Genomic DNA, 27200 nt, shown 5'->3' with positions numbered 1-27200 from the left:
GGATTGAGCTTAGTAGGAGCAGAATTGTGCAACGCTGATGGTGGAGGAGTATGAGGAGGAGGAGGAATTGTAGAGGGTGAGCACACACATGAAACTTCATGTCAGGGTGCTTGACACTGGTGAACATAAAAATTATGGGTCTATCCAGTGGCTGTTCATTTTGATCAGTGTCAGTCGGTCAGCACTGTCAGCTGACAGCCGGCTGCGCTTATCCGTAATTATGCCACCGGCTGCGCTGAAGACCCTTTCCGAAAGCACGCTGGCAGCAGGGCGGGAAAAGACCTCCAATGCATACAGCGCAAGTTCCAGCCACAAATCCAATTTGGAGACCCAATAAGTATAAGGCGCAGAAGGATCAGAGACGACAAGGCTGGGGTTGGCCAGGTACTCCCGCAACATGTGCCCATACTTGTCCCTCCTGGTGACACTAGGCCCCTCAGTGGTGGTAGTTTGGCGAGGGGGTGCCATTAACGTGTCCCAGACCTTGGAGAGTGTGCCCCTGCCGGGTGTGGACCGGATGGCAGTTGTTAGCCGGTTGGAGGAACTCTCCTCGATGCCGACAATGAGAGTTGGAAAAATCTCCATCATATTCTACACCAGTTGCTTGTGGCAATCACTAATGCGACTGGCCCTCCCCTCTACCGGAATAACAGACGATATGTTATTTTTATACCGGGGGTCGAGGATTGCAAAAATCCAGTAGTGGTTGCTCTCCAGGATTTTGACAATGCGTTTGTCAGTTGAAAAGCACCCCAACATGAATTCAGCCATGTGTGCCAGAGTGTTACTTGGCATGACTTCGCTGTCCCCACCAGAATGGTCACTCTCCATTTCCTCCTCTTCTTCCTCCTCCTCCTTCCATTTCCATCTGCGCTGCAGCAATGGGATGCAATGAACTTCCCCGCTAGCCTCCTTTGTGACAATGAGATCATCTGCCACTTCGTCATCCTCCTCCTCCTCTTCCTCCCTCAATATACGCTGTGAAGCGGGCAGGAGTGTGCACTGACTATCCTGCTGGGATGGTTCTGCTTATATGCCCGACTCCTCAGCGTACAATGCATTATCCCTGATGGCGATGAGGGATTCAAGCATCACACACAGGAGTGGGATTGTGACACTCACGAGTGCGTCGTCACAGTTGACCCTCCTGGTGGACTCCTCAAAGACACGCAAGATTTCGCATAAGTCTGCCATCCATGGCCACTCATGGTGCAGAAACCGTGGGAGCTGACTCTGAGGAACCCTTGGGTTTTGGAGATGGTACTCCATCAAGGGTCTCTGCTGCTCACACACTCTGCTCAACAGGTGGTATGTCGAGTTCCAGTGTGTGGGGACGTCGCACAACAGCCGGTGTTCTGGCAGATGGAGGTGTTGCTGGAAGCTTCGGAGGCTAGCAGCAGCTATTGTAGACTTGCAAAAGTGGGCATACAAGCACCGCACTTTCACCAGTAGCTCTAGTAAATTGGGTAAGTTTTTAAAAACTGTTGTACCACTAAATTGAAAACGTGGGCCAGGCATGGAACGTGTTGGAGGTTGGCAAGCTCCAGAGCCGCTACAAAGTTCCGGCAGTTATCACACACGACCATGCCTGGGCCCAGGTGCAGCGGCGAAAACCATGTTGACGTCTGATCGAGGAGGGCATCCCTCACCTCGGAGGTAGTGTGCTGTCTGTCCCCCAAGTTGATGAGCTTCAGCACAGCCTGCTGACGTCTCCCCACACCAGTGCTGCAGCGTTTCCAACAGGTAGCTGGGGTCGATGTGATGGCAGAAGCGGAGGAGGAGGGTGGTGGTTCAGAGCCCCTGCCAGGAATGTTGGGCGGGGAAATGAGGTGGACCGCCCCAGTTTGTGACTGGGTCCCAGCTTCAACTACATTCACCCAGTGTGCCGTCAGTGAAATGTAGCGTCCCTGTCCGCATGCACTTGTGGACCTTTGTGCAAAGCACGGAACTTAGGGCCCATCTGATGTTGCATGACAAATGCTGGTGCAAGGCAGGGACGGCACAGCGGGAGAAGTAGTGATGGCTAGGGAAGGCATAGCGAGGTGCCACACTTGCCACCAGGTCACGGAAGGCCTGAGTTTCCACAAGCCGGAACGACATCTCCTGGGCCAGAAGTTTGGAGATGTGCGCGTTTAAGGTTTGTGCATAGGGGTGGGTAGCACTGTATTTTTGCCTACGTTCAAACATCTGGGAGATGGTGAGTTGCTGGGAAGAGGCGCATGATGGTGCACGAGAAGGAGCTGAGGCAGGAAAAGGGGAGGATGAGGGAGAAGTCTCCAAAGTGGTGGAGGCAGATGTGGAGGTGTCCTGGCTGCTGGTCTGGACTGCAGCGCCAGCACTGGCAACAGTGGGAGAGGTAGTGGCGGCAACGCTGGACGATGATTTTCCTGCATTTTCTCTCTCCCACTAAGCCCAGTGCTTGCTTCCCAAATAACAGCGCATGGCAGTGGTCGTAAGGTTGCTCTTTTCAGAGCCCCTACTCAGTTTCGAGTTGCAGAGTGTGCAAACCGCACTATATTTGTCCTCCGCACATACATTAAAAAATTTCCACCAAGACCGTGGCCTCAATGTGGGAGTTTTTCTAGGCTGGCTAGAATAGGGAACATTTTGGGCCCTGCTGGCTGTGGCCTGGCTTCGGTGAAGCAGCTGTCCTCTGCCTCTACACATGCCTCTGCCTCTAACCACCCTCTTTGGTGCTGCACTCCCCTCCACATCTACACTTCTTTCCCCGCTTGACATCCCCCCTGTCCAGCTCGGGTCAGTGTCCTCGTTGTCCACCACCTCCTCTTCCAACTCCTCTCTCGGCTCCTCCTCCTGCACACCGACCATGTCAACAGGCTGCCCTGATGGCAACTGTGTCTCGTCATCGTCGTCACTAAGGGCCGATTGCTGGTCAACAACAACAACAGGAGATGGTGGATGCTCCAGTGTTTGGGCATCAGGACACAGAAACTCATCTGGTACCTCCTGTGATTCAGGACGTGGTGGGACAGAGAGAGGGACAGTAAATGGACCCAAAAACAGCTCCTGGGAGGTGGGAAAGGTGGGATTACTTTGCTGGGAAGACTGGGCATGTTGTGAGGAAGGAGGACCAGACTGTTGGGTAGGAAGAGCAGTTGAGGTAGAGGCTGACTGGCTGGTGGAGAATGTGCTGGAAGCATTGTCTGCCAGCCATTTTAACAGGTTAGGGTTGCACCCGTCACCCTACTTAATGTGGCCATCAAGCGGGGGACTGTGGGGAAGCGCAATGCTTGCTACCACAGAACAGTAGGCACAGGAAACGCTGTTGGTTGACCACAACCTTGCTCCCCAGCTACATTTCCATGCCCTCATCCTCGTCCCCATCCTCGTCCCTTTGCGCTAGCCTTGCACATTTTAAAATGTATAGTAATGCCCTTTTTATGGTCTATACACTGAGGAAAGCTGGTTTGAGCGTATATAGCCGGACTGAATTGCTCTGTATCCCTGTTAGGTGTTTGGGGGGACACCGCCTGCAAAGCTGGGTTGAGCTTATTTATCTGGACTGAATTGCTCTGTTTCCCTGTTTTGGGGGGACATCCCGTGGAAAGTTCGACTCCTCTCCCTGCAGTATATAGCTCTGAAAAGAGCTGTTGTTTTTCTTCCTTTTTTCCCTGCCTACTAGAAGCTAATACCTATCTAGCCCTCAGCAGATCTCTTTCTCTCCCTATCTCTCACCGCAAATGTCACGAAGTTGGCGGCTGATGTTCTTATAAATCAGAGGTCACATGTTTTCGGCAGCCAATGGGTTTTTTCAATTTTTTTCAATGCTTCCTTTGTCGTAGTTCCTGTCCCATCTCCCCTGCACAGTTATTGGTGCAAAAAACACGCCAGGGAAGGTGGGAGGGGATACAATTTTTTAGTGTGTGGTATTCAATTGGAAACGAATACCTCGAACGGCCTGATATTCGATCGAATACCTATTCGATCGAACGGCGTTCGCTCATCTCTATTCATAATACAACCATGGACATGTAGTCACATCCAAATTTCATATATAGACTAAAAAACAGGCATATCAAATCGATCCTATAATCACATACAGTTAAAATCTAGTGATATTATTCCCACATAGGTCAATACTCAACAGGTGTTTAAACTATGAATGTGCCTTACATTATACAAGGCAGGTGGATACAATAGTAATTTGTACACTGCTGAGAAGTTCAATGTAACAGCCATTAGGAGTAAATAACAAACCTCCATTCATATAGCCCAGTAATGGAAACATACCCATAAGTGTGCAGTTAGTACAGTCCTATGAAAAAGTTTGGGCACCCCTATTAATCTTAATCATTTTTAGTTCTAAATATTTTGGTGTTTATAACAGCCATTTCAGTTTGATATATCTAATAACTGATGGACACAGTAATATTTCAGGATTGAAATGAGGTTTATTGTACTAACAGAAAATGTGCAATATGCATTAAACCAAAATTTGACCGGTGCAAAAGTATGGGCACCTCAACAGAAAAGTGACATTAATATTTAGTAGATCCTCCTTTTGCAAAGATAACAGCCTCTAGTCGCTTCCTGTAGCTTTTAATCAGTTCCTGGATCCTGGATAAAGGTATTTTGGACAAACAATTCAAGTTCAGTTAAGTTAGATGGTCGCCGAGCATGGACAGCCCGCTTCAAATCATCCCACAGATGTTCAATGATATTCAGGTCTGGGGACTGGGATGGCCATTCCAGAACATTGTAATTGTTCCTCTGCAGGAATGCCTGAGGATTTGGAGCGGTGTTTTGGATCATTGTCTTGCTGAAATATCCATCCCCGGCGTAACTTCAACTTCGTCACTGATTCTTGAACATTATTCTCAAGAATCTGCTGATACTGAGTGGAATCCATGCGACTCTCAACTTTAACAAGATTCCCGATGCCGGCATTGGCCACACAGCCCCAAAGCATGATGGAACCTCCACCAAATTTTACAGTGGGTAGCATGTGTTTTTCTTGGAATGCTGTTTCTTTTTGGACGCCATGCATAACGCCTTTTTTTATAACCAAACAACTCAATTTTTGTTTCCAAAATGAAGCTGCCTTGTCCAAATGTGCTTTTTCATACCTCAGGCAACTCTATTTGTGGCGTACGTGCAGAAACGGCTTCTTTCTCATCACTCTCCCATACAGCTTCTATTTGTGCAAAGTGCGCTGTATAGTTGACCGATGCACAGTGACACCATCTGCAGCAAGATGATGCTGCAGCTCTTTGGAGGTGGTCTGTGGATTGTCCTTGACTGTTCTCACCATTCTTCTTCTCTGCCTTTCTGATATTTTTCTTGGCCTGCCACTTCTGGGCTTAACAAGAACTGTCCCTGTGGTCTTCCATTTCCTTACTATGTTCCTCACAGTGGAAACTGACAGGTTAAATCTCTGAGACAACTTTTTGTATCCTTCCCCTGAACAACTATGTTGAACAATCTTTGTTTTCAGATCATTTGAGAGTTGTTTTGAGTAGCCCATGATGCCACTCTTCAGAGGAGATTCAAATAGTAGAACAACTTGCAATTGGCCACCTTAAATACCTTTTCTTATGATTGGATACATCTGGCTATGAAGTTCAAAGCTCACTGAGGTTACAAAACCAATTTTGTGCTTCAGTAAGTCAGTAAAAAGTAGTTAGGGGAATTCAAATCAATAAAATGATAAGGGTGCCCATACTTTTGCACCGGTCAAATTTTGGTTTAATGCATATTGCACATTTTCTGTTAGTACAATAAACCTCATTTCAATCCTGAAATATTACTGTGTCCATCAGTTATTAGATATATCAAACTGAAATGGCTGTTGCAAACACCAAAATATTTAGAACAAAAAATGATTAAGATTAATAGGGGTGCCCAAACTTTTTCATAGGACTGTAAATGTTCCCTGCACCTGCTGACACCACACCTAACACACTCTTTGACTGCGCCTTTATCAGGGGTTTGTTCAATTGAAGGCACAATGGTCTCAATGTATTTTGCTATAGCATGGCTTCTCGGTTTTTTGTTTTTGTTTCTTTTTTACTACAGCCTCACTCGCCAGAATATTGTCTCTCAAACCCTGTAGAACATTACATGTGCACAAAGAGAGTTAATTGTCTTCTTAAACTAGAGACTGGCACAGCTATATAAAGGACTGGGAAGAATATACTGCTTTCAGAAGTACCTCCCCTGCTGCCTCTCACCATCAGCTAGAAGACACCTCTCTATGATGTGCTCTTTGCAGTCGCCTTAGAGTATAGATCAATATAATTGTTGCCATTATGGAAAACGCATACTTTTCAGATTAAATTTAGCTTACTGTGTATTGTACTGTAGATCTGTGTGTTTATGTGAAAGAACATTTATAGCAAATGAATAAACTAAATGCACAATTGAAACACATGTTAAAATGAACCTTAATAGCCTGTTGTTTATAGGACTAATATTACACAATAAGCTGCTGTTAGAGATGATCTATAGCTCTGTAAGTTAGAAGTAAAATATTTTTGTTCTTTTCATAGATGTTTGCGGTCTGGCAAAAGCCGAATCTTCCTCTTCTCAATCAAGTAGTCCCCTCTCATTTTTACATTTTGGTAATTTTAAAAGCTTTTTTTTATTTATTTGTTTCTGTTTTGTTCTAATTAATATAGCATCAGCATATTCTGCAGACCAGTACAGATATTGTCAGCAGTCTTTGACCCCAAAGCTGCTTGCAATAATTTTTTTTATATGATAGGCACACACATTAGGCCAGTTTCATGGATTGCCATTTATGTTATTAATAAGTTGCAGATATACAAGATGCAGATGTTGTCCTTGGTTAGCTTTGAACAAGAGACCCCAGTGCTGCAAAGCAACAATGCTAACCTCCAATCTCAGCATCTTCATATTTCTCAGGGCTCGTTCACATCTGCGCCCGGTCTCTGTTCTGCAGGTTTCCGTTTCCTGCACAAAATAGAGGCAGGAGACGGAAACCTTCAGGACACTTTCATACCCATTCATTTGAATGAAACCGTTTTTTTTTTTAAATGGGACACAGAGTCGGACATGCAGTACTCTGTGTCCGATTTAAAAAAAACAGTTTCGAGAGCATAAAACGCTCACCGCCGCACCCGATCTGACAGGTTACCGTCTTCTGCATGCAGAAGACGGAAACCACAGAACGGAGACCCGAACGATAGTGTGAACCTAGCGTCAGTAGGTAAAACTCACAACAATGTTTTTAAGGCTGAAGTCCTAAGTAGTGTAAACGCTGCGGCAAAAACAGTGGCGATTTACAGTCTCTACAATACCTTTCACACATTGTAGAAAAATACCGGCAGTGAAAATGGTGTGATTTCCAAAACTGTCTCGTAAACAAGAGAACCGACTATACCTAAAATTTTCATTATGTGTAGGGAATAAGTGCCAGATCTTGAGAAGTCCAACAACTCCTACAGCCCCCTTCACGCCTACTGGTCTGTCTCCTGGTAGCGCCTTCAGTGTGCCACGTTGCACCACAGACTGTTCAGGAGTTGGCAGATGCATTAGTCCAGGCCTGGGAGGAGATCCCTCAGGAGACCATCCACAACATCATCAGGAGCATGCCCAGGCATTGTAGGGAGGTCATACAGACATGTGGAGGCCACACTACTACTGAGCCTCATTTTGACATGTTTCAAGAACATTCCATCAAAGTTGGATCAGCCTGTGGTGTGTTTTTCCACTTTAATTTTGGGGGTGACTCCAAATCCAGGCCTCCATTGGTTAATAAATTTGATTTCCATTGATGACTTTTATGTGATTTTGTTGTCATCACATTCAAATTTGCACAGAACAAAGTATTCAATGAGAATATTTCATTCATTCAGATCTAGGATGTGTGATTTGAGTGTTCCCTTTATTTTTTGAGCAGTGTATATTGCACCCTTATCCTTTCAGTGAAACTTTTTCTCAACTTCTGATCAATCACCATCTTGGCTTATATATTTCTCTTTCTTTATGCTCTACTATCAGCAGCATAGCATCACATACAAAGTTAAAGACTTATGATATCTACCTGTTGGGAACAGTGTAATTATCCTTTTCTCTATATTCTTATAAATAATCTGAGACTATTAACTATATAGTTATGGATGCTGAGCTATAAGCGTCTTCATTAGAACTACATCACAGGAACTGTCTGATCATCAGTAGTTAATGACAGAAGTTTCTACCTTCCCCTGTGGGAACCGAGTCAGAGAGACATCACATAACCCAACAGATAAAGAGGAATAAGCAAATAAGGTGATATTTGCTGAATTATATATTGGGAAGGAGGTACATAATGGAGGCATCTTTAAATAAATCAAATGCATAGTTACAGGTAACTTTGGACAGCACCAGTCAAAGTGTATAAAGGTCCACACCATATATATCACATTTTAGACAAATATAGAAATCTCTTTGGCCTATCTCCCTATCTTATAAAAATGAATTCTTGTCTGTCTGTCTGTCTGTCTGTCCGTCTGTCTGTACTCTAATGCGAACCAAACGACTGGACCGATCTTCACCAAATTTGGTACAGAGATACTTCAGGTATCCGGGAAGGTTTAAGACGAGACTCCAACTCGCTCGGACGTACCGTTGCTGAGATACAGCATTCCAAATACAGTGCCCCCCCCCCTTAGCCAATACAAACCTGCAAGTCTTTCACTCATATTCCAACTGCAATACACACGGTCACTCCACATGCACAATACAACATTGATATCCAAACTGAGATACACGCATCAGAGGATTAGATACACAGATCAGCACACAGTATCACATGCCAGAGGATTAGATACACGGGTCTGCACACAGTCCCACACACCAGAGGATTAAATACGCATTTCTGCACAAAGTTCCACACACTGAAGGATTTGATATGTGCATTTGCACACGGTTTCACATGCCAAAGGATTAGATACAGGCATCTACACACAGTTCCACACTCCAGAGGATTAGATACGTGCGTCTGCACACGCCATAGGATTAGATACACGCGTCTGCACACAGTTCCACATTCCAGAGGATTAGATATGCGCGTCTGCACACAGTTCCACATTCCAGAGGATTAGATACACGCATCTGCACACAGTTGTACATGCCATAGGATTAGATACACGCGTCTGCACACAGTACCACATGCAGTAGGATTAGATATGCGCGTCTACACATAGTTCCACACGCCAAAGGATTAGATATGCACGTCTGCACACAGTACCACACGGGGGAGGATTAGATACGCGTGTCTACACACAGTACCACATGCCATAGGATTAGATACGCGCATCTGCACACAGTACCACATGCCGGGGGATTGGATACGCGCGTCTACACACAGTTCCACACGCCGTAGGATTAGATACGCGCCTCTTCACATAATACCATACAGGGGAGGATTAGATACATGTGTCTTCACACAGTTGTACACGCCATAGGATTAGATACAGGGTCTGCACACAGTCCCACACACCAGAGGATTAAATACGCACTTCTGCACACAGTACCACATGCCATAGGATTAGATACGTGCGCCTGCACATGGTTCCACATGCCGAAGCATTAGATACAGGCGTCTACACACAGTTCCACACTCCAGAGGATTAGATACACAGATCAGCACACAGTATCACACGCCAGAGGATTAGATACACGGGTCTCCACACAGTCCCACACACCAGAGGATTAAATATGCATTTCTGCACACAGTTCCACACACTGAAGGATTTGATACACGCGTCTGCACACGGTTCCACATGCCGAAGGATTAGATACAGGCGTCTACACACAGTTCCACACTCCAGAGCATTAGATACGTGCGTCTGCACACATTTGTACACGCCATAGATTTAGATACACGCGTCTGCACACGGTTCCACATGCTGAAGGATTAGATACAGGCGTCTACACACAGTTCCACACTCCAGAGCATTAGATACGTGCGTCTGCACACATTTGTACACGCCATAGGATTAGATACACGCGTCTGCAGACAGTACCACATGCAGTAGGATTAGATACGCGCGTCTACACATAGTTCCACACGCCAAAGGATTAGATACGCGCCTCTTCACACAATACCACACTTTGGAGGATTAGATACGTGTCTCTGCACACAGTACCACAAGCCAGAGAATTAGATACGCGTCTCAGCACACAGTATCACACAGGGGAGGATTAGATACGCGTGTTTACACACAGTACCACACGGGGGAGGATTAGATACGCGCGTCTACACACAGTACCACATGCCATAGGATTAGATATGCGCATCTGCACACAGTACCACATGCCGGGGGATTGGATACACGCCTCTACACACAGTTCCACACGCCGTAGGATTAGATACGCGCCTCTTCACACAATACCACACAGGGGAGGATTAGATACACGTGTCTTCACACAGTTGTACACGCCATAGGATTAGATACGTGCGTCTACACACAGTACCACATGCCTTAGGATTAGATACACGCGTCTGCACACAGTACCACATGCCGTAGGATTAGATATGCGCGTCTACACACAGTACCACATGCCGTAGGATTAGATACACGTGTCTACACACAGTTCCACACGCCGTAGGATTAGATACGCGCCTCTTCACACAATACCACACGGGAGGATTAAATACGTGCGTCTGCACACAGTACCACACGCCAGAGGATAAGATAAGCGCATCTACACACAGTACCACATGCCTTAGGATTAGATACACGCGTCTGCACACAGTACCACATGCCGTAGGATTAGATACACGTGTCTACACACAGTTCCACACGCCGTAGGATTAGATACGCGCCTCTTCACACAATACCACACAGGGGAGGATTAGATACGTGCATCTGCACACAGTACCACATGCCAGAGTCATTAGATATGCGCGTCTGCACACAGTTTCACTTACTGGAGGATTAGATACGCGCCTCTTCACACAATACCACACGGGGAGGATTAGATATGTGCATCTGCACACAGTATCACACCAACAAGGATTGGATACTTGCATCTAAACACAGTACTACACGGGGAAGGATTAGATACAGCTTTACTCCAGGTATCCATAACAACTGATCACAGGTTTTTCACTGACATCCAAAATGAGATACACATAATCACATGACGCTTATGGACATACACACAAACAACATACAAAATACACCAGTGCAAAATTGGACAATTCTTATGGGGCCACTACACAAACATAAAATGTAATATACCCGTGCGAAGCCGGGTCCTCCCTCTAGTATAATATAAAAATTTTGGAGAATGAATAACATAAATTTTGAGAAAAGGTGGGATTGATTCAGAATATCTAGTTGCAATGTATGTAACCCCCCTCTGTCTGTTAGTTAGGACTGGGATACCACTTTAGTTGTCTACCTGGTACAAGCTCTGAACAAAGCATGGATATCAGTGGCGTAACAATTGCAGTCTGGTTGTCAGGAAGTGCGACTGGACCCGGAGGGATATGGTGCCTGCACCAGCTGGATATGATCAGGGCCCCAGACCACCATGAAAGCAGACAGGGAAAGCCTGGTTCTTTAACTACTATGCATATTGGCAATAGAGTAGTGTTAGACCCCAGACTGTTAGGATTCTGCAGATCAGCGGTTTCCCACAGCACACAGATCCCTGTATTGTTTACATGCCTGGCGTTGTGCTACTCACACAATGTATTCTTGCTAACTGCAGTTGTGGGTACTATAGTTGTATGCCTTTCAAGTATCTGATCTGATGTACAGTAGTTAGGGGGTATGGGGCCTTGCACATAAGTTTGCATTGGGGCCAACAAGACTTTAGTTATGCCACTGATGGCTACCAAAACAGTGATTTGTTTGAAAAACTGTTTTTGTTGAGTACAATGTACAAGGTAATAGTTACAATTCACCAGATGAAGATATTGTACAACATTTTGGTATATAAAGCCTAAAATCAAAAGTCGAGTCATGTCTGGAGAGGGCAAGAGAATGCAGCATGAAAGGTGTAGGCATTGGGCTGATCTTGGAAGAGGGCGGTCAATGGAAATAGTGTTTGTGTCTGAAAAGGGGAAAAGAGTTATCTAACTAAAAGTGTCTGCTTGGACACCAACCATGGAGACCATGTTTTGAGGTAGGTCAGTCTGAACATAGTGTTTCAATGGGCAAGCTCCTCCATCCTGCAGATATCAAAGACTTTGTTGGCCCATTGAAGGAAGGTGGGAGGTATTCTTCCTGTGTAATGGTATTAAGAGTTTTGCTACTATTAGGAGGAAAGTGGCCAGATTTTCCCCTGCGGGATTGGTAGGTGTCGTGAGGAAGCCAGAATAGGACGTGATCGAGTGTGCAGGGAATTGTCACAGAGCAGATCTTACCTATAATGTCAAGGCCTTTGTTCCAAAAAGGCATAATCAGGGGGCACTGCCACCAAATATGAAGGACATGGGCATTGACTAGGGTCTTTTTTCTATCACATGGAGTGAGAGAGATTACTAGTTCACTTTCCCACCAAGACAAGAATCCTGGACAGGGGTCTGCCAGTTGGGACCATGCTCCTATCAATTTTGGGTATTTTATTGAAAAAGACTCCTGCCAAGATGGTTGTTCTTCAGATCAGAATCGTGACAAATAAGAGTCACAGGTAGAGGAGTAGTCTTGTTGCTGTAAGAAATTTGTCAGGACCAGGCCCATCCTTTGCAATAGCCAGGATGAGATTTGTGGCGTATCTTTCACAAAAAAGGAGGATAAGGTGTGGTGTTGCAGTCTACTCCATAACAAAAGGGTTAACTAACCTTTGGGGTCAACCAAATACAGGAGCAGATCTAGGGGTATTGTGTGTCTAGATTTAAAGAGCAAGGAGTGGGTTTTATGCAGGGCATGCCATGCAACGGTCACGCGGGAGAGAGTTATTACCGGATGCCCCAAAGTGCAAGTCTGTCCGTCAGTGAGCAGAGATGATATTCAAGTTATATGGCCATACTGTGGCTGTGAGGGCTTGTTAAAGGGATCCAAAACAGTTATTTGTGACTTACAATGCAAAGCCACTATTTTATTAGCAAAGAGACAGTTAAAACTCCTTCTTAGTGTGAGGGCCCTGAACACAATTCCCTTATTCTCAGCTTCCTGAACCTCTGTGAGAATGACAAGGAGTATGTAGGATATTTGACTTATTTCCCATTTCCATAATTATTGTGTTCTAATTCTATTCTTCACTATTTTCAGGATTTGGGAATCGATTTGCGAAGCCAAAAGGTCCTAGAAAACCACCAGCAACATGGAACATATAAAGACCATTTGCACATTTTGTTGATAATAGTATCTCTGATTTGAAATATTATTTAGAAAATATATTGTATTATGATTCTATTTATTAGGAGATCCTCAGTAATTTTTAGTATAACTGTACACCAATACTCTTGACATCTCTCTTCATTCCCTTTAAATCTTGTGTGTCATGGTCATCAAACATCAAAACATTATGGCACGTATTAAAGACAGGTTTTTACATGAGGTTGTTCACGCCTTTAGGATTTAGCTATTCATTTACTCATGGAAATTCAGTACATGGCCAAAGGTATGCAAAAACCTGGTTGTATGTTATTTCCATTTAACATATTTGAGAAATTTGTGTAATGTGTTTACCTTTTTATTAAATTGGATGTAAATGTTCAGTTTTGTCCTTTGTAATGTATACCGTATATACTTGAGTATAAGTTGACCCGAATATAAGCCGATCCCCCTAATTTTAACACAAAAAAACGGGGAAACTTATTGGGCTTGAGTATAAGCCGAGGGGGGAAAATGCATGACATTCTGTTTGTGCTCATGTTAATCCTAGCCAGCTTCAGGCCTGTATGGTAATATCCCAGACATCACGTGGTATGGAATATTACCATATAGGCCCAAAGCCTGTGGTAGTATTAATAGCCTGTTACTGCTAGCACAGGCTTTGGGCCTGTATGGCAACAGGCTGCTACTGCTACCATAAGGCTTTGGGCCTGTATGATAATGCCCCAGACGTCTGGGATATTATCATACAGGCCCAAAGCCTTATGGTAGCAGTAGCAGCCTGTTGCCATACAGGCCCAAAGCCTGTGCTAGCAGTAACAGGCTATTACTACTACCACAGGATTTGGGTCTATATGATACTGCTAGCACAGGCTTTGGGCCTATATGGTAATATTCCAGACCATGTGACTTCTGGGAAGCCGGCTAGGATTAACATCGGATCCCGGAGAGGTGAGTAAAACTGTTTATTATTTTCTCTCACCTCCCCTGGGGCTCCGATTATTAGGCTCGGGGCTCTGAAAAGACTCCCGAGTACGAGTATAATAATAGCAGCAGTGGGATCACAGCCGGGGCTCGGGCCTACTCACTGCCGGCCTCCGCGGCCTATAGTATAAGGTGAAGCGGGGGCGGCAGTGAGCAGGTCCGGGGAGGTTGTTAAATAGGTCAATATCTGCTGGGAATACTCCAGCAGGTAGCGGCCTATTATAAAACAAACAAACATTAAGTTCTCATACTTACCGACCTCGCGCTGCTGCTCCCGCCGCTGCTCATCTTCTCCTGCGGCTGCTCCTGCGTCTCAGCATAGGGGGCATGATGACACCGCCTGTGCTGAGACACAGTAAGATGTCATCGACACACGCCGGGTGACTTGCGCCTGAGCTAATGTGGCCGCGTGTGATGTAGCCGGGGGAGGGGGCCGGGAGTAGAGCGGAGGCCCGCTGCAGCCGAGTCAATACAGTCGACTCAATTACCTTATTGACTCCAGTGGTAAATTAACTGGTCCGCAGTGAAAGACATCTGTGGGAGGCAGCTGGAGCAGCGCTGCTGCCGATAGGTGAGTGGTGAGGCAGCGCTGTCTCCAGGGCCGCCTTAAGATGTTTCCAAGGCAGAAAAGATGGAGCGCTGCTCCAGCGGCCTCTCACAGATATCTTTCGCTGTGGACCAGTCATGTGACATTTTCAATTACCGTATTGACGTGAGTATAAGCCGAGGCGCACTTTTTCAGCACATAAACTGTGCTGAAAAACTCGGCTTATACTCAAGTATATACGGTATCTAAATTTTGCAACCACATGCTTTACCACTTGGAAAATACTGTAGCTCACAACAGTACAGGGGCGTTCACACTAATGTCAGTGTCTGACAGGTAGACAGAAAAAACCTACATGTCGGGTTTTTCTGTCCGCTTGAAAAGTCGGACATCTTTACAAGCGGACAGTGAAGGACGGGCACGGAGTGCAAAAGAACGCACCCGATCGCCATTTAAATGAATGACAAGTGTCACGGACACAGCTAGTGTCCGCTCCTAATGTCCGTGCGAGATTTTGAACAGACACTAGGAGAGGACACTACCTGTCGGACACTGACGGTAGTGTGAACGCCCCCTAAGAAGATAATAATAATTATATATCAAGAAGTAGTAAGTGTTTACAGCATATATATATATAGTTAAAAACAAAAAGACTTTCTAGATCCGTCACTAATGGTCCTTATTCCGCCGGAATTAACTTTCCACACCAGTTTTAGTAGCACTGTCAAACACTTGTACCAGGCTATGTATTCACACAAATATACTCATGAAAGCTTAGAAAATGACAGGCAGCCTAATGCATTGCACTAAATGACTAAAAATTGTGTAAAAAAGTTACAAAACAAACCCACAATAAACCCATAGAAACACATTAATCCCACTATCCCAAAATGTTTAATAAATGATAAAAAATAAAAATATAACACACATATTGGGTATTTCAACATTTGTAAGGATCCAAACAATACAACTGTAATGTTATTTTACCCACATGCTGAACAGCATTTAAAAAAAATTCTAAAAACATGTTGCTAGAATTGCTGGGTTTTTGGTCTATTGGTCACCGGAAAAAAAAAAAAAGTTATAAAAGTGATTAAAAAGCATTATGTTTCCCAAAATGGCATCAATGAAATCATCAGATCCTCCCACAAAAAATTAATGGTGAAAGGTGTAAAATTTATAGCATAAAAAGGCCATAACAAAATTGTTGTTTTTTTTCTATTCCTTCCCAGAAAGATTTAATAAAAGTTAATCAATGAGGTATATCCCAAAATAGTGCCTTTAAACACTATTAGAGATGAGCGAGTACTGTTCGGATCAGCCGATCCGAACAGCACGCTCCATAGAAATGAATGGATGCACCTGGTACTACCGCTTTGACGACGGCCGGCTGCTTAACCCCCCACGTGCCAGCTAAATCCATTCATTTCTATGCGAGCGTGCTGTTCGGATCGGCTGATCCGAATAGTACTCGCTCATCTCTAAACACTATCACTTGTCCTGCAAAAAAAAAAAAAAACGCCATACATTGAAGGAAAATAAAACTGCTATATTGCTTGGTATGTGACAATGGAATGATGCAAAAAATGGTTTAGTCATCAAGGCCTAAAGCAGGCCAGTCAAGGGGTCAAAAGAGAATATAATTGTCCAGTTATGGCCTTTGTAATGTTTATCTAAATTTTGCAACCACATACTTACCACTTAGAAAATGGTTCACAACAGTATATACTGGAAGGAAAAGTAAGAAGATAAAAAGAATAATAGTATATTAAGACATATTAAAGAGTACTTTTCACCACTTCCACCAATTCAAATGTTTAGCATATGTTGGACTTTGCTCCACTGATTCCAGCGCAGTTGGAATTTTCTCTCCGACCTCCACCATTTCCGAGCAACAAGTGCAGGTAGTTTTGGTGCCTGATGTGTTATGTAAGCTCTGTAATGTCAGAAGGACAATGTCGGGGGGGGGGGGGGGGGTGATTCAGAGCTCTAATCAGAGACAGATATTGCAGAGCTCAGAATCACACCCCTTGCCTGCTCCTGCCTGACGCTCCCTCCTGACATTACAGAGACTAAATAGCATATCAGGCACCAAAAGTAACAATATTGATTGCTCGGGAACAATTAAAGCTAAAAACATTCCAACTGCAACAGAATCAGTGGAGCTGTGCCTATTAACAGATGCTAAGAACAGTTTGAAAAAAAATCTATATTCCAAATACCATTGTATTAATTATTCTTGTCTTTAATAAATGTTGTAGAGCTAAGTGAGACCAAATAAAAATATCCTACCCTTTTGCAGAGATATGCGACCAATACAATCTCTGCTACAATGACTATCTTACTGGTGCTATCATACGCCATTCATTGTGCACATGACTTTAGGCGTTAGCCACACCCACCATGAGCATGATGTCATCAATAATAAAACAAGCATTTCTCTAAACTTTATTGACTGCCAGAGCAGCCAGGATGAGGCGGAGGTTGGTCCTGATCTTCAGACAAGCCAGCACTTGGTTTGACAGTGATTATAGGCAAAAGAAGCAGAAAGGTAGACAAACAAATTTTTTATTTTTTTTTTATTTTGAACAATTCTAGTCTCAGATGCTGGGAGGGGCTGCCTGGAAAAGCACTGATACGTCCACAGCCAAGAATTGGAAGAACTGCTGGAGTGAAAATATGAGGAAAGTAAAAAAAAAAGGTCCAAACGCACATAAATGCGCACAGTTATGTTTATTCATTCATATGACAGATATTTCATGCCTTCAGTCACATTTTCTTTGTCATAGAAAAATCCCTTTAGGAAGACACTGACAATAAATATGTACAACTATATATTTAGGTCTCATTCACATGAATGTTACAAATATTCACATATGTCCTATTATTGTCCATTTTGACAAATCCATCAATAAACTCTAGTCTGTGAAGAATCCTGAAAACAGATGATGCCCCATAGAACTAAAACTGTCTTCTAGCAATTGTTGTGTGAATATAGCCTATGGTGACTTGGTTGTGTATCAGTCATAACATGTGGCGTTTCCAAATTCATAGTGTTACCCTATGGTGAAAAAAAAACGAAGAAAAAAAAATCTGAAAATTATGACATGGCTGGAACTTTTGCTATTGTTGCAAATCAAACATAACTTTTTCCATAGAGAATCAGGCGTGGTTCACATCTGTGCTCGGTATTCCATTCGTGGAGTCCATTTGGGGACCCCCCAAATGGAATACCAAACGCATTAAAAAGCGGTTTAGCTACTGCAAGCAACACTTTTCTTTCTTCATGATTCTTGCGGAAAACACACAGACCCCATTATAGTCTATGTGATCCGTGTGGTGTCATAGCTAACCGCTTTTGAATGTGTTCAGTATTCCGTTCGGGGGGCTCCCCAAGTGGACTTCCTGAACGGAATACCGAGCGCAGATGAGAACCAGACCTCAGTGGGAGTTTAGTTATAGTAGGAACAACTCATAATTTTACCATGACCAATGCAGCTACAAAAACTGTACAGTCCTATGAAAAAGTTTGGGCACCCCTATTAATCTTAATAATTTTTAGTTCTAAATATTTTGGTGTTTGCAACAGCCATTTCAGTTTGATATATCTAATAACTGATGGACACAATAATATTTCAGGATTGAAATAAGGTTTATTGTACTAACAGAAAATGTGCAATTTGCATTAAACCAAAATTGTTGAACAATCTTTGTTTTCAGATCATTTGAGAGTGGGCTGTCCATGCTCGGCGACCATCAAACTTAACTGAACTCCAATTGTTTTGTAAAGAGGAATGGTCCAAAATACCTTCATCCAGGAACTGAATAAAAGCTACAGGAAGCGATTAGAGGCTGCTATCTTTGCAAAAGGAGGATCTACTAAATATTAATGTCACTTTTCTGTTGAGGTGCCCATACTTTTGCACCGGTCAAATTTTGGTTTAATGCATATTGCAGATTTTCTGTTAGTACAATAAACCTCATTTCAATCCTGAAATATTACTGTGTCCATCAGTTATTAGATATATCAAACTGAAATGGCTGTTGCAAACACCAAAATATTTAGAACTAAAAATGATTAAGATTAATAGGGGTGCCCAAACTTTTTCATAGAACTGTAAAAATGTTTCATACATGGATGGTAATGGACAGAGCCAAACATAAAGGGGGTGATCCAGGAGGTGGGTCTTTCACAGTTGGGAGATATGCAAATCCATCATCCTGAATTACGGCCACCAATGGATCCAGGTGTGTGTCATTTTGCGTACTAAATACATAGCCTTTGAGGCCCAGTTCACATCTGTGTTTGGGTTGTTCCGCTCTCCTTTCTGCATGGAAAATGCAGAGAGACGGCCGGTTTCCGTCTTCTGCCCCACAAAACAGAACAGGAGACAGAAACAAGAAAATGTATCCAGCACATTGGATTGTCCAATATAAAACCTAGCCTTTAATCGCAAAAAATAGAATCCATAAAAAACTTTTCATCACAACGAGCATATTGAAAAAACAAAATCACGAAGACATACCCAAATGATGAGACCAACAAGTTGCCCCATAATCATAGCTAATAATTGCTATGATTAAGGGGCATCCGCCCTGAAACACGTCAGCCGTGTTTTTTCCATGTCTTGTTGGTCTCGTCATTTGGGTATGTCTCCGTGATTTTGTTTTTTCAATATGCTCGTTGTCTTGTGATGAAAAGTTTTTTATGGATTCTATTTTTTGCGATTAAAGGCTAAGTTTTATATTAGACAATCCAATGTGCTGGATACATTTTTTCTTGTATACGCTGTGAATATGTCTGTACCTGGGAGACCGTTTCCGTGCATTTGGTGAGTCATTATACATATACGAGTACTGGCTGTGGACTATATTGTGTTTATCCAGGAGACAGAAACCTGGCGATCAGCTTTCAAACACATTCACTTGAATGTGTTTTCAAAAGTGACCGCCCGGGCCCGTCTATTGCCTGTCCGTTGGAAACCGTTTTTTTTTTTTTTTAGCTGGACACAAAGTCGAACATGCAGGACTTTGTGTCTGGTTAAAGAAACTGGTTTCCCCGCAGACAGGCAGAAGACGCGCACGAGTGAATGGGTTTGAAAGCTGACCACTCGGTTTCTGTCCCCTGTCCAGTCTTGCGGGACAAAATTCGGAAACCGTCCGGACTGGCTAAACCGGAGACCGGGCACAGATGTGAACCCGCCTTAACCGCTTTTTAAGCGGAGTGGGTTTCCGTTTAATCTGAAGAACGGAAACCCGAACGCAGGGGCATATTCCGGAATGTTTTCAGTTGCTGAACAATAAGTGTTTAGAGAAGGCAGATTACAATATGGACCACACACTTAAAAGAGCATGCAGCAGGTGAATGAGGCTCCTGGACGCCAGCTAGCCATTGCTTTCCGTTCTCTAAGGCGATTAGCTGACATCGGTTCTATCAAAATTAAAATCCAGTTTGTGAATGAAGACAAGGACGTCCCTCTGCAACCAAGGCAACGTAGGGAGGATGTAAACAACTGGCAACGGAAAGGTTAACAGGGACCGTCAGTGACGTCAGGGACTCCGTGCGTTCAGGCACGAACCTCTTCAAAGGACTACAGAATTTTACTCTCTGAACTACAACTACCGTGAGCCAGGAGTTTGTACGCATGCGCACTTGCAACCTCATCTTTCGGGTGATAGGCGGATAAAAAGACTACACTTCCCACAAAGCTTTGCGGGGTGCTCATGCGCCCTGCTCTAAACTGGGCCATTTAAAAGTCGTCGTTAGGGGAAATGGCCGCGCAGCTAGGTACGTTTGCTGAGGAAAAAGACAAAGCCAAGGTAGGGCGGAAAAAGAAGCGGAGGGATAGTTCACCTTCCTCGGAGAAGAAGCGGAAAAAGAAAGATGAAGGGGGCGTGGGGGAGGACCTGACCGAGAAGGAAGCGAAGAGGAGGAAGCTGGGCAATGACACCCATCACAGCTGTCACCATCACCACCACCATCATCATAAGCACCACCATCACCACCATGCCAAAGAGGAGCTGCTCCTGCGGCCTCCTCCTCCACCACCTCCCCCTCCTCCCCTGCCTAGCACTGGCCCTCCAGTGGTCCCCATCAGCCAGGCCCTCTTCACCCTGTCTCAGCTGGAGAGGCCCAGGGACAAGGGTAAGAAGAAGCACCGGATCAAGAAGGAGAATGGAGAAGGAGACAGTCCCCTGAGAGCGGTCAAGAAAGGTGAGACTACAGGGGTATATGCCAAGGGGGCACATGGGGTGGGCAGAGCAGGCACATGGCCTCTGAGGGTTGTTCTTGGTGGAGCTTGACATGGACAAGACATGAGCAGCTCCTGTCAAACACCTGTCTGCCTTATGTCCAGCTCTTCTGCTGTTTGCAGGGCTCTGCTGTCAATGGTGGCCATAAACTATTGTTGTATTAGATAGTTAAGAGTTTGCCTGAACTTGGTGGAAGAAGTTACTAGGTCATTCAGTGTTGTTGAGGATGAAATTGTGTTTTTTAAGTACTGACCTCAAGAAGAACCTGTGTGTATGTGGTTGTGTCATGTGTAGGACGATGCAGACTGCAGGATGTGTCTGACAGCGTACAAGGCGTCGCTAACGTCCTAATCGTGATGGGTATTACAGCAATATAATTGTCCCAGTATACCTGTACTCAGCAGCAGCTTTCTCAGTATGCTATTGGTACACTGGTAGGGTGATGTGAAAGAGGTGATCTGGCAGCCTTTTGGTTCATCCGTGATGTGGATATGTTTGGATGATGCTCCTTTTAGATGACAAATGTTTTGTTGTGTTAATGTTGTAAAAGGAATCCTTAGACAGGTAGGAGGTAAATATGTGACAGAACCCTGAGGTTGACCTATTGCCTCCTTCTGCTTGTTGTGGTTTGTACTGTCATATATCTCCACATTGGTTAGCCCTATATATGGGGTAATGGTCAGTTTACACTGCCAAGTGTTGTGCTGGTATACAGCGACCAGTGATATAATGTGTCAGTCAGAGCTCATTTGCTTTGACATTTTACACAGGCCTATGCCAAGTAGTACATAGCACTGGAATGGTCACTAGTCAGTCGTTCCTTGTATTGTTTGTTGGCGGCACATCCATGTTTACACAGGCTTATGTTCTGCTGATGATCTTGCGTTTTTTATATTGCAATGCGCCATATTCACTCTGCCAATCCATTGGCCACTCACTGTTGCTCAAAACCATGTTCTTCCATTAGACACTGTGGTTGGGTGTGCTGCTGGCTGATTCTTGTGTCCTCATCCCACAAGATGTTGTCACCTATTGTGCCCCAGGCCAGTTATCAGGGTCAAGTGTTTTTATGTCTGCTTGTTCCTGATAATTGTGACGTGCCAAACAAGGCCATAGGGAAACTCGGCTCGGTCAAACTCCAGACTTCCTAATGGAAAACTGGCATACTGTCCACAGATCAGCACTGGAGATGAAAACCTTGGATAGCCATCAGCCATCCTTTCCACACAGAAACTTCATTGAGCATTGGCATATCAATTTTTGCCCCTTAGGTGTATAAGCTCTCCCATTGAGAATGGTGCTGAGACAGAATACCCATGTAAGCATGCCCTAATAGCTATGTCCTAAGCACCTTCTTGGAATGTTGATTCTATTCTGTCATTTGAGTTGAGTTTGTTGTCATTCTTGTTACTCTTGATGCTGTTTTGTTGAGATGAACCATTTTAAAGAGTAAACTTTTGAACAACTTTTGATTTTTCTGGCACCAATTGTATCATTAATGAATTTTGTAATATGTTGTAATGCATTTTGTCTCCTTTGTGTGAAATATTATTATTATTATTATTATTATTCTCTGTTCTTTATTGAGAGCTGTACCCTGCTTCTCAATGTGTACAGTGTAGTGCTAATGTAGAGAAATTGAGGGTGGGGGAGCTGCAGTTGCTCCTAAGAATGACTTTTCATCTAAGGAATATGCAAATCTTTCTCCCAAGATGTAAATAGGGAGACAGTGCCTCTGTTATGCTGCCCTCTATAGGAAGCACCCTGAACATCATGCCCGACTTTCCCAGAAGCCTTTACTACATAAGGTGGGGTTTTTACTAAGTGAATTTCTCAGCTACGGACAGCCGTTTTGGGCTGGTTGGACCTTGTCAGCAGAGCGTAGAGAGAACTGACTTGGTATAAGTGAGAGACCAGATTATGAGTCATCTAGTGAGATCCCTGAAAATAATAGGCAGAACTGCAACCTCTTTCTTAGGGTCCATTCACACAGAGTTTTTTGGCGCTGAATCTGGATCAGAATCCACATGGAAAAAAGCCTCCCATTGAAGTCAATGGGAGACTTTTTTTCCACATCGATTTTCAGAGCCGAAATCCTTGCCATCAACTCACTGTGAATGAACACTTACAACACCAGAAGCAAGTTTCTACCCTTTATAATGCCAGAGATGTTTCAAATGACCCTCCCCCACTCTTATTCTCTTCATTACATACGAACATGTACACCGTGAGAAGTTGGGAACAGCTCTCAATAGAAAAGCAAGGAGAAGAATAAAGTGCAGGATTTCACAGAAAGGAGACAACGTTTATTAAGAATGTATATTACAAATTGTATTAAAGGGATTCTATCATTAGAATCCCTTTTTTCAGTATTACCATATTGGAGTAGCCTCAAGAAAGGCTTTTCTTCCCCTATCTTTAGAATTCTTCTCCACGCTGCTGTTCTGATGATATTCCAGTTTTTTCTGTATGCAAATGAGTCTCCAGACAGCACAGGGGACGGCCCCCCCTGCACTCAAACAGAACAGGGGGTGTCCCGTTTGCTGCCTCAAAACTCTCCAGCAATGCCCTCCTTCTACAGATGTGCGCTTCCTTCTGCGTCGTCGTCTTCTTCTTCTGCGTTCACTCGTGTAGCGCCCACAAAAAGATGGCCGACAAGGCATGCACAGTTGACTCTGCCATCGGAAAATCTTGTGTAGTTCTTTGGAGCACTGAGCATACTGTCGTGTAGTTGACTACAACAAAATAGTCGCTTGGGCATGTGCTATACCATTCTGACCGGATTTGAACTCGAAGGGCGTGATCTGAGGCAAGAGTGCAGCACAATATGCAGGGAGGAAGAGGAGAGACGGCGCACAAGCAGTGGAGGGGTGGGATTAACGGTATGATGCAGGGGGTGAATGGGTTTGAAAGCTGACCACTCGGTTTCTGTCCCCTGTCCAGTCTTGCGGGACAAAATTCGGAAACTGTCCGGATTGGCTAAACCGGAGACCGGACACAGATGTATACCCGCCCTAATCGCTTTTTTAAGCGATTAAAAAGTAAGTAAAGGTAGTAATAGGCTATTCAGTGTTTAGCTCAAAAGCACTTTTCCAAATGATAGAATCCCTTTAATGACACAAATACTGCCAGAAAATTCTTAAATGTTAAATGTTTCCTTTGGTGATTCTTGGGACAGGTCATCAATATCAGATTGACAGAGTGTGACACTTCAAGCCCTGGCAGATCAGCTTTACAGAGATCAGAGGTGGTAGCAGATAGCTTTGTTCACTGTGTAGTGGGCATGCTGAGTTACCACAGGTCCGCTCTCATTCATTTCTATAAGAGGGAACTTTTGAATGTTGCTTTTCTACATTTCATAACCCGTTCATGATGACTTTGATGCAATTTACATTTTAAGACACTTGCATCAGAAGAAGCCGGGTCTCCTGAGCTCTGTGAAGCAGGTGCCCACTGCATATTGGAGTAGGGTAATGTTACTAACACCCAGCATCGGAAAACTTCTCATCAAGGGTGTTTATCCCTTTTAAATGACACAGTCAATAGTAATCTCTGGGGGAGGTCATACTATTAGACATTGGCACCCTAGAGAACATGATCACAAGGTGTCAATGCACTTACAAGGCCCCAGGTCTGACTTTGGTATAACCATATTGGGCTATGCCATCTTAAATTGCTTTCCCCACACTGAATGACATGAAAGAAGAAGAAAAAAAGTCAGAATTTTGGTGTGGCAGCCACTGGGCTCTATAGTCATGCCAAAGATTAGCAAAGTACAATCCTATAGCGATAAATGCCACTAAATAAAGACCATAAGAGTCCATGTTACATAGAAAGTAAATGTAAAAAAAAACAAAGCTGCTTTTAAAATGTCTTTCAAGTGTGTTAAAATGCTGGAAAAAACCTGGGAAGAAGCCCTTCTAGTCATATTCTTCCCAAGAAGCGTGGCTTCTATGTATATGTTTAATAGGGTGTCTGAATAGGGTCAGTACTTTCCCATAGACCATATAGCTATGCTGAACTTTACTTTCACTTCTGAGGTAAGAAGATCTGTGACATTGTGATACAGCCCAGTACAGCTGCCATTATGGGATGTAAACCCGGCTGTAGAAGCTCACCCTGTGCCTGTCAGTAGTATGTTTCCTGCCATGTGAGCCATTCGCCTACTTGTGCACCTCTTGGTTTTTGTCACTCTGGTTTGTCGAATGTGTTGAATAAATCTTCTTGTTCCTGTAGCTGGGGCAAAGTAGAGAGTTTTTATCCACAAGACCAGCATTTACCTTTTTATTTTTATTAAATACTCTCACTTTGCTACTATTATTTATTCTATACTGTAATCTAGTAGCCATCCTTCAGCTGTGAAGCGAGTGGGACAAGGGTGCAGATCCGGTAGTCCTTGCTGGGAATTAGTAGACTACTGCTCCTTTTAGTCACATCCTTTCTAATGTCCGGTCTCCGTTCTGAGGTTTCCGTCTTCTCCTGGCAGAAGACAGAAACCTGTCAGACCGTGTCATGTCTGACTTTGTGTCCGGTTTAAAAACAAAACAAAACTGTTTCGCCGTGGAGAGCATAAAACGCTCACCGGAGCTCACGGCTGAACACTTTCCAAATGAATGGGTTTGAAAAATGCCTGCAGGTCTCGGGCAGGAAACGGAAACCTGAAAGTGGAGACCCCGGGAGCAGATGTGAACGAGCCTTGTCACGTACCTCGTCTGATACAGTACTTGACCTCTATTCAGGTGAGTGATCTTCATGGCCATTTTTATAACAGCCATCATACGGCTACATTGAAACCAGTTCTTGTGAATGTAGCTATTCACATGAGAAATGTCACTTTTCACAAAATTGTTGCACATTGTCTGAATAGCAGCTTAGTCCTAGTGGTAAACTCCCTGAAACCTCCCTTTTAGTGCCACAATTTTTTTTCTTATTAACACGTCGGAATAGCCTTAAGAAAGGCTATTCTTCTCCTACATTTTGTTGTCTTCTCCGTGCCACCGTTCTCTTGAAAATCCGTTTTTTGTCGGAATGGAACTGAGTTCTCTCGCAGCACTGGGGGTGGTCCCCAGCGCTCATACAGTACTGGGGGCCTCCCCAATGCTGCCAGAGAACTCTCCAGCGCCACCTCCATCTTCTTCTGGTACGTGGTCTTCTTCTGGCAGTGGCTTATAACTTCTAAGGCTTTGGGCCTAGGGTAAGCCAACTGCGCATGCCCGCTGGCCCCAAGAAAATGGCCGCTTACAATACTGTGTAAACGGCCGTTTTTCTTGTGTCCGTGGCATGCGCAGTCGGCTTTGTCCTAGGTCCAAGTCCTAAAAGTTAGAAGCCACTGCCAGAAGAAGATGCGGTGAAGACCTCGTTCCTGAAGAAGATGGAGGCGGCTCTGGAGAGTTCTCTGGCAGCATTGGGGACGCACCCAGTGCTGTTTGAGCGCTGGGGCCCGCCACCAGTGCTGCGAGAGAACTCATTTACATACCGACAAAAATTAGGATTTTAGGCGAACGGCGTCCTGGAGAAGACATCTAAAGGTAGGAGAAGAATGGCCTTTCTTAAGGCTATTCCGACGTGTTAATAAGAAAAAATTGTGATTGAATGACAGGATCCCTTTAACTGTTTCAGGTATGGGCTGTTCTCCCTAGTTCAAGACTGGACACGTTGTGTGTTTTGTTTTGTTTTTTTTGTTTTGTTTTTCTTTTACAACAAAAAGTAAGCAACAAAGTAGGGGAATTGTCTGTTTCACACGTTTCGTAGAGATTTATAAAAATGTATTTATTTTTCTTTAACCTTGTAAGGACATATACTGTATTTTTCGGACTATAAGACGCACTTTTTTTCCCCAAAATTTTGGGGGAAAAGAAGGGTGCGTCTTATAGTCTGAATGTGCCTGGCCTGGCACCCGCCGTAATAGAGAGGCGGATGCCGGGGAGGGATAGACGCCGGGGCCTGAGACATCGCTACGATCCTCTGCCCTGCCTGAAGCCAGCAGCGGGAGGAGTGATGCTATTCCGCTCCTCCGTGCGTCTTATAGTCCGAAAAATACGGTATATGGGCTATCTGGGAGTAGTTCTGGGTGTGCTGCTGAGAATCTCTGTGTTGTAGTGTGAAATATTAATATGCATCATATTTCTAGTTCAAACATTTTATGATGTGCAGCGAGG

The 27200-nt window shown here is 44.2% G+C and overlaps 2 protein-coding genes across 2 annotated transcripts in view; both read left to right on the top strand.

The window, feature by feature from the left end:
- Window positions 1-13460, top strand: part of PTPN22 (protein tyrosine phosphatase non-receptor type 22) — a 90986-nt gene extending 77526 nt beyond the window's left edge. The window contains exons 20-21 of the mRNA XM_075264088.1: window positions 6510-6581; window positions 13194-13460. Coding sequence (XP_075120189.1) covers window positions 6510-6581; window positions 13194-13258 — 137 coding nt within the window. The 3' untranslated portion in view covers window positions 13259-13460. The remainder of the gene's footprint in view (window positions 1-6509; window positions 6582-13193) is intronic.
- Window positions 13461-20539: 7079 nt separating this feature from the next.
- Window positions 20540-27200, top strand: part of RSBN1 (round spermatid basic protein 1) — a 28682-nt gene continuing 22021 nt past the window's right edge. The window contains exon 1 of the mRNA XM_075264072.1: window positions 20540-21004. Within this exon, the coding sequence (XP_075120173.1) occupies window positions 20563-21004 (442 nt within the window). The 5' untranslated portion in view covers window positions 20540-20562. The remainder of the gene's footprint in view (window positions 21005-27200) is intronic.

This window comes from Leptodactylus fuscus, chromosome 2 (assembly GCF_031893055.1).
Source record: "Leptodactylus fuscus isolate aLepFus1 chromosome 2, aLepFus1.hap2, whole genome shotgun sequence".
NCBI classification, from domain to species: domain Eukaryota; kingdom Metazoa; phylum Chordata; class Amphibia; order Anura; family Leptodactylidae; genus Leptodactylus; species Leptodactylus fuscus.
Note: the sequence above shows the minus strand (reverse complement) of the source record. Positions and strands in the feature narration are given on the sequence as shown.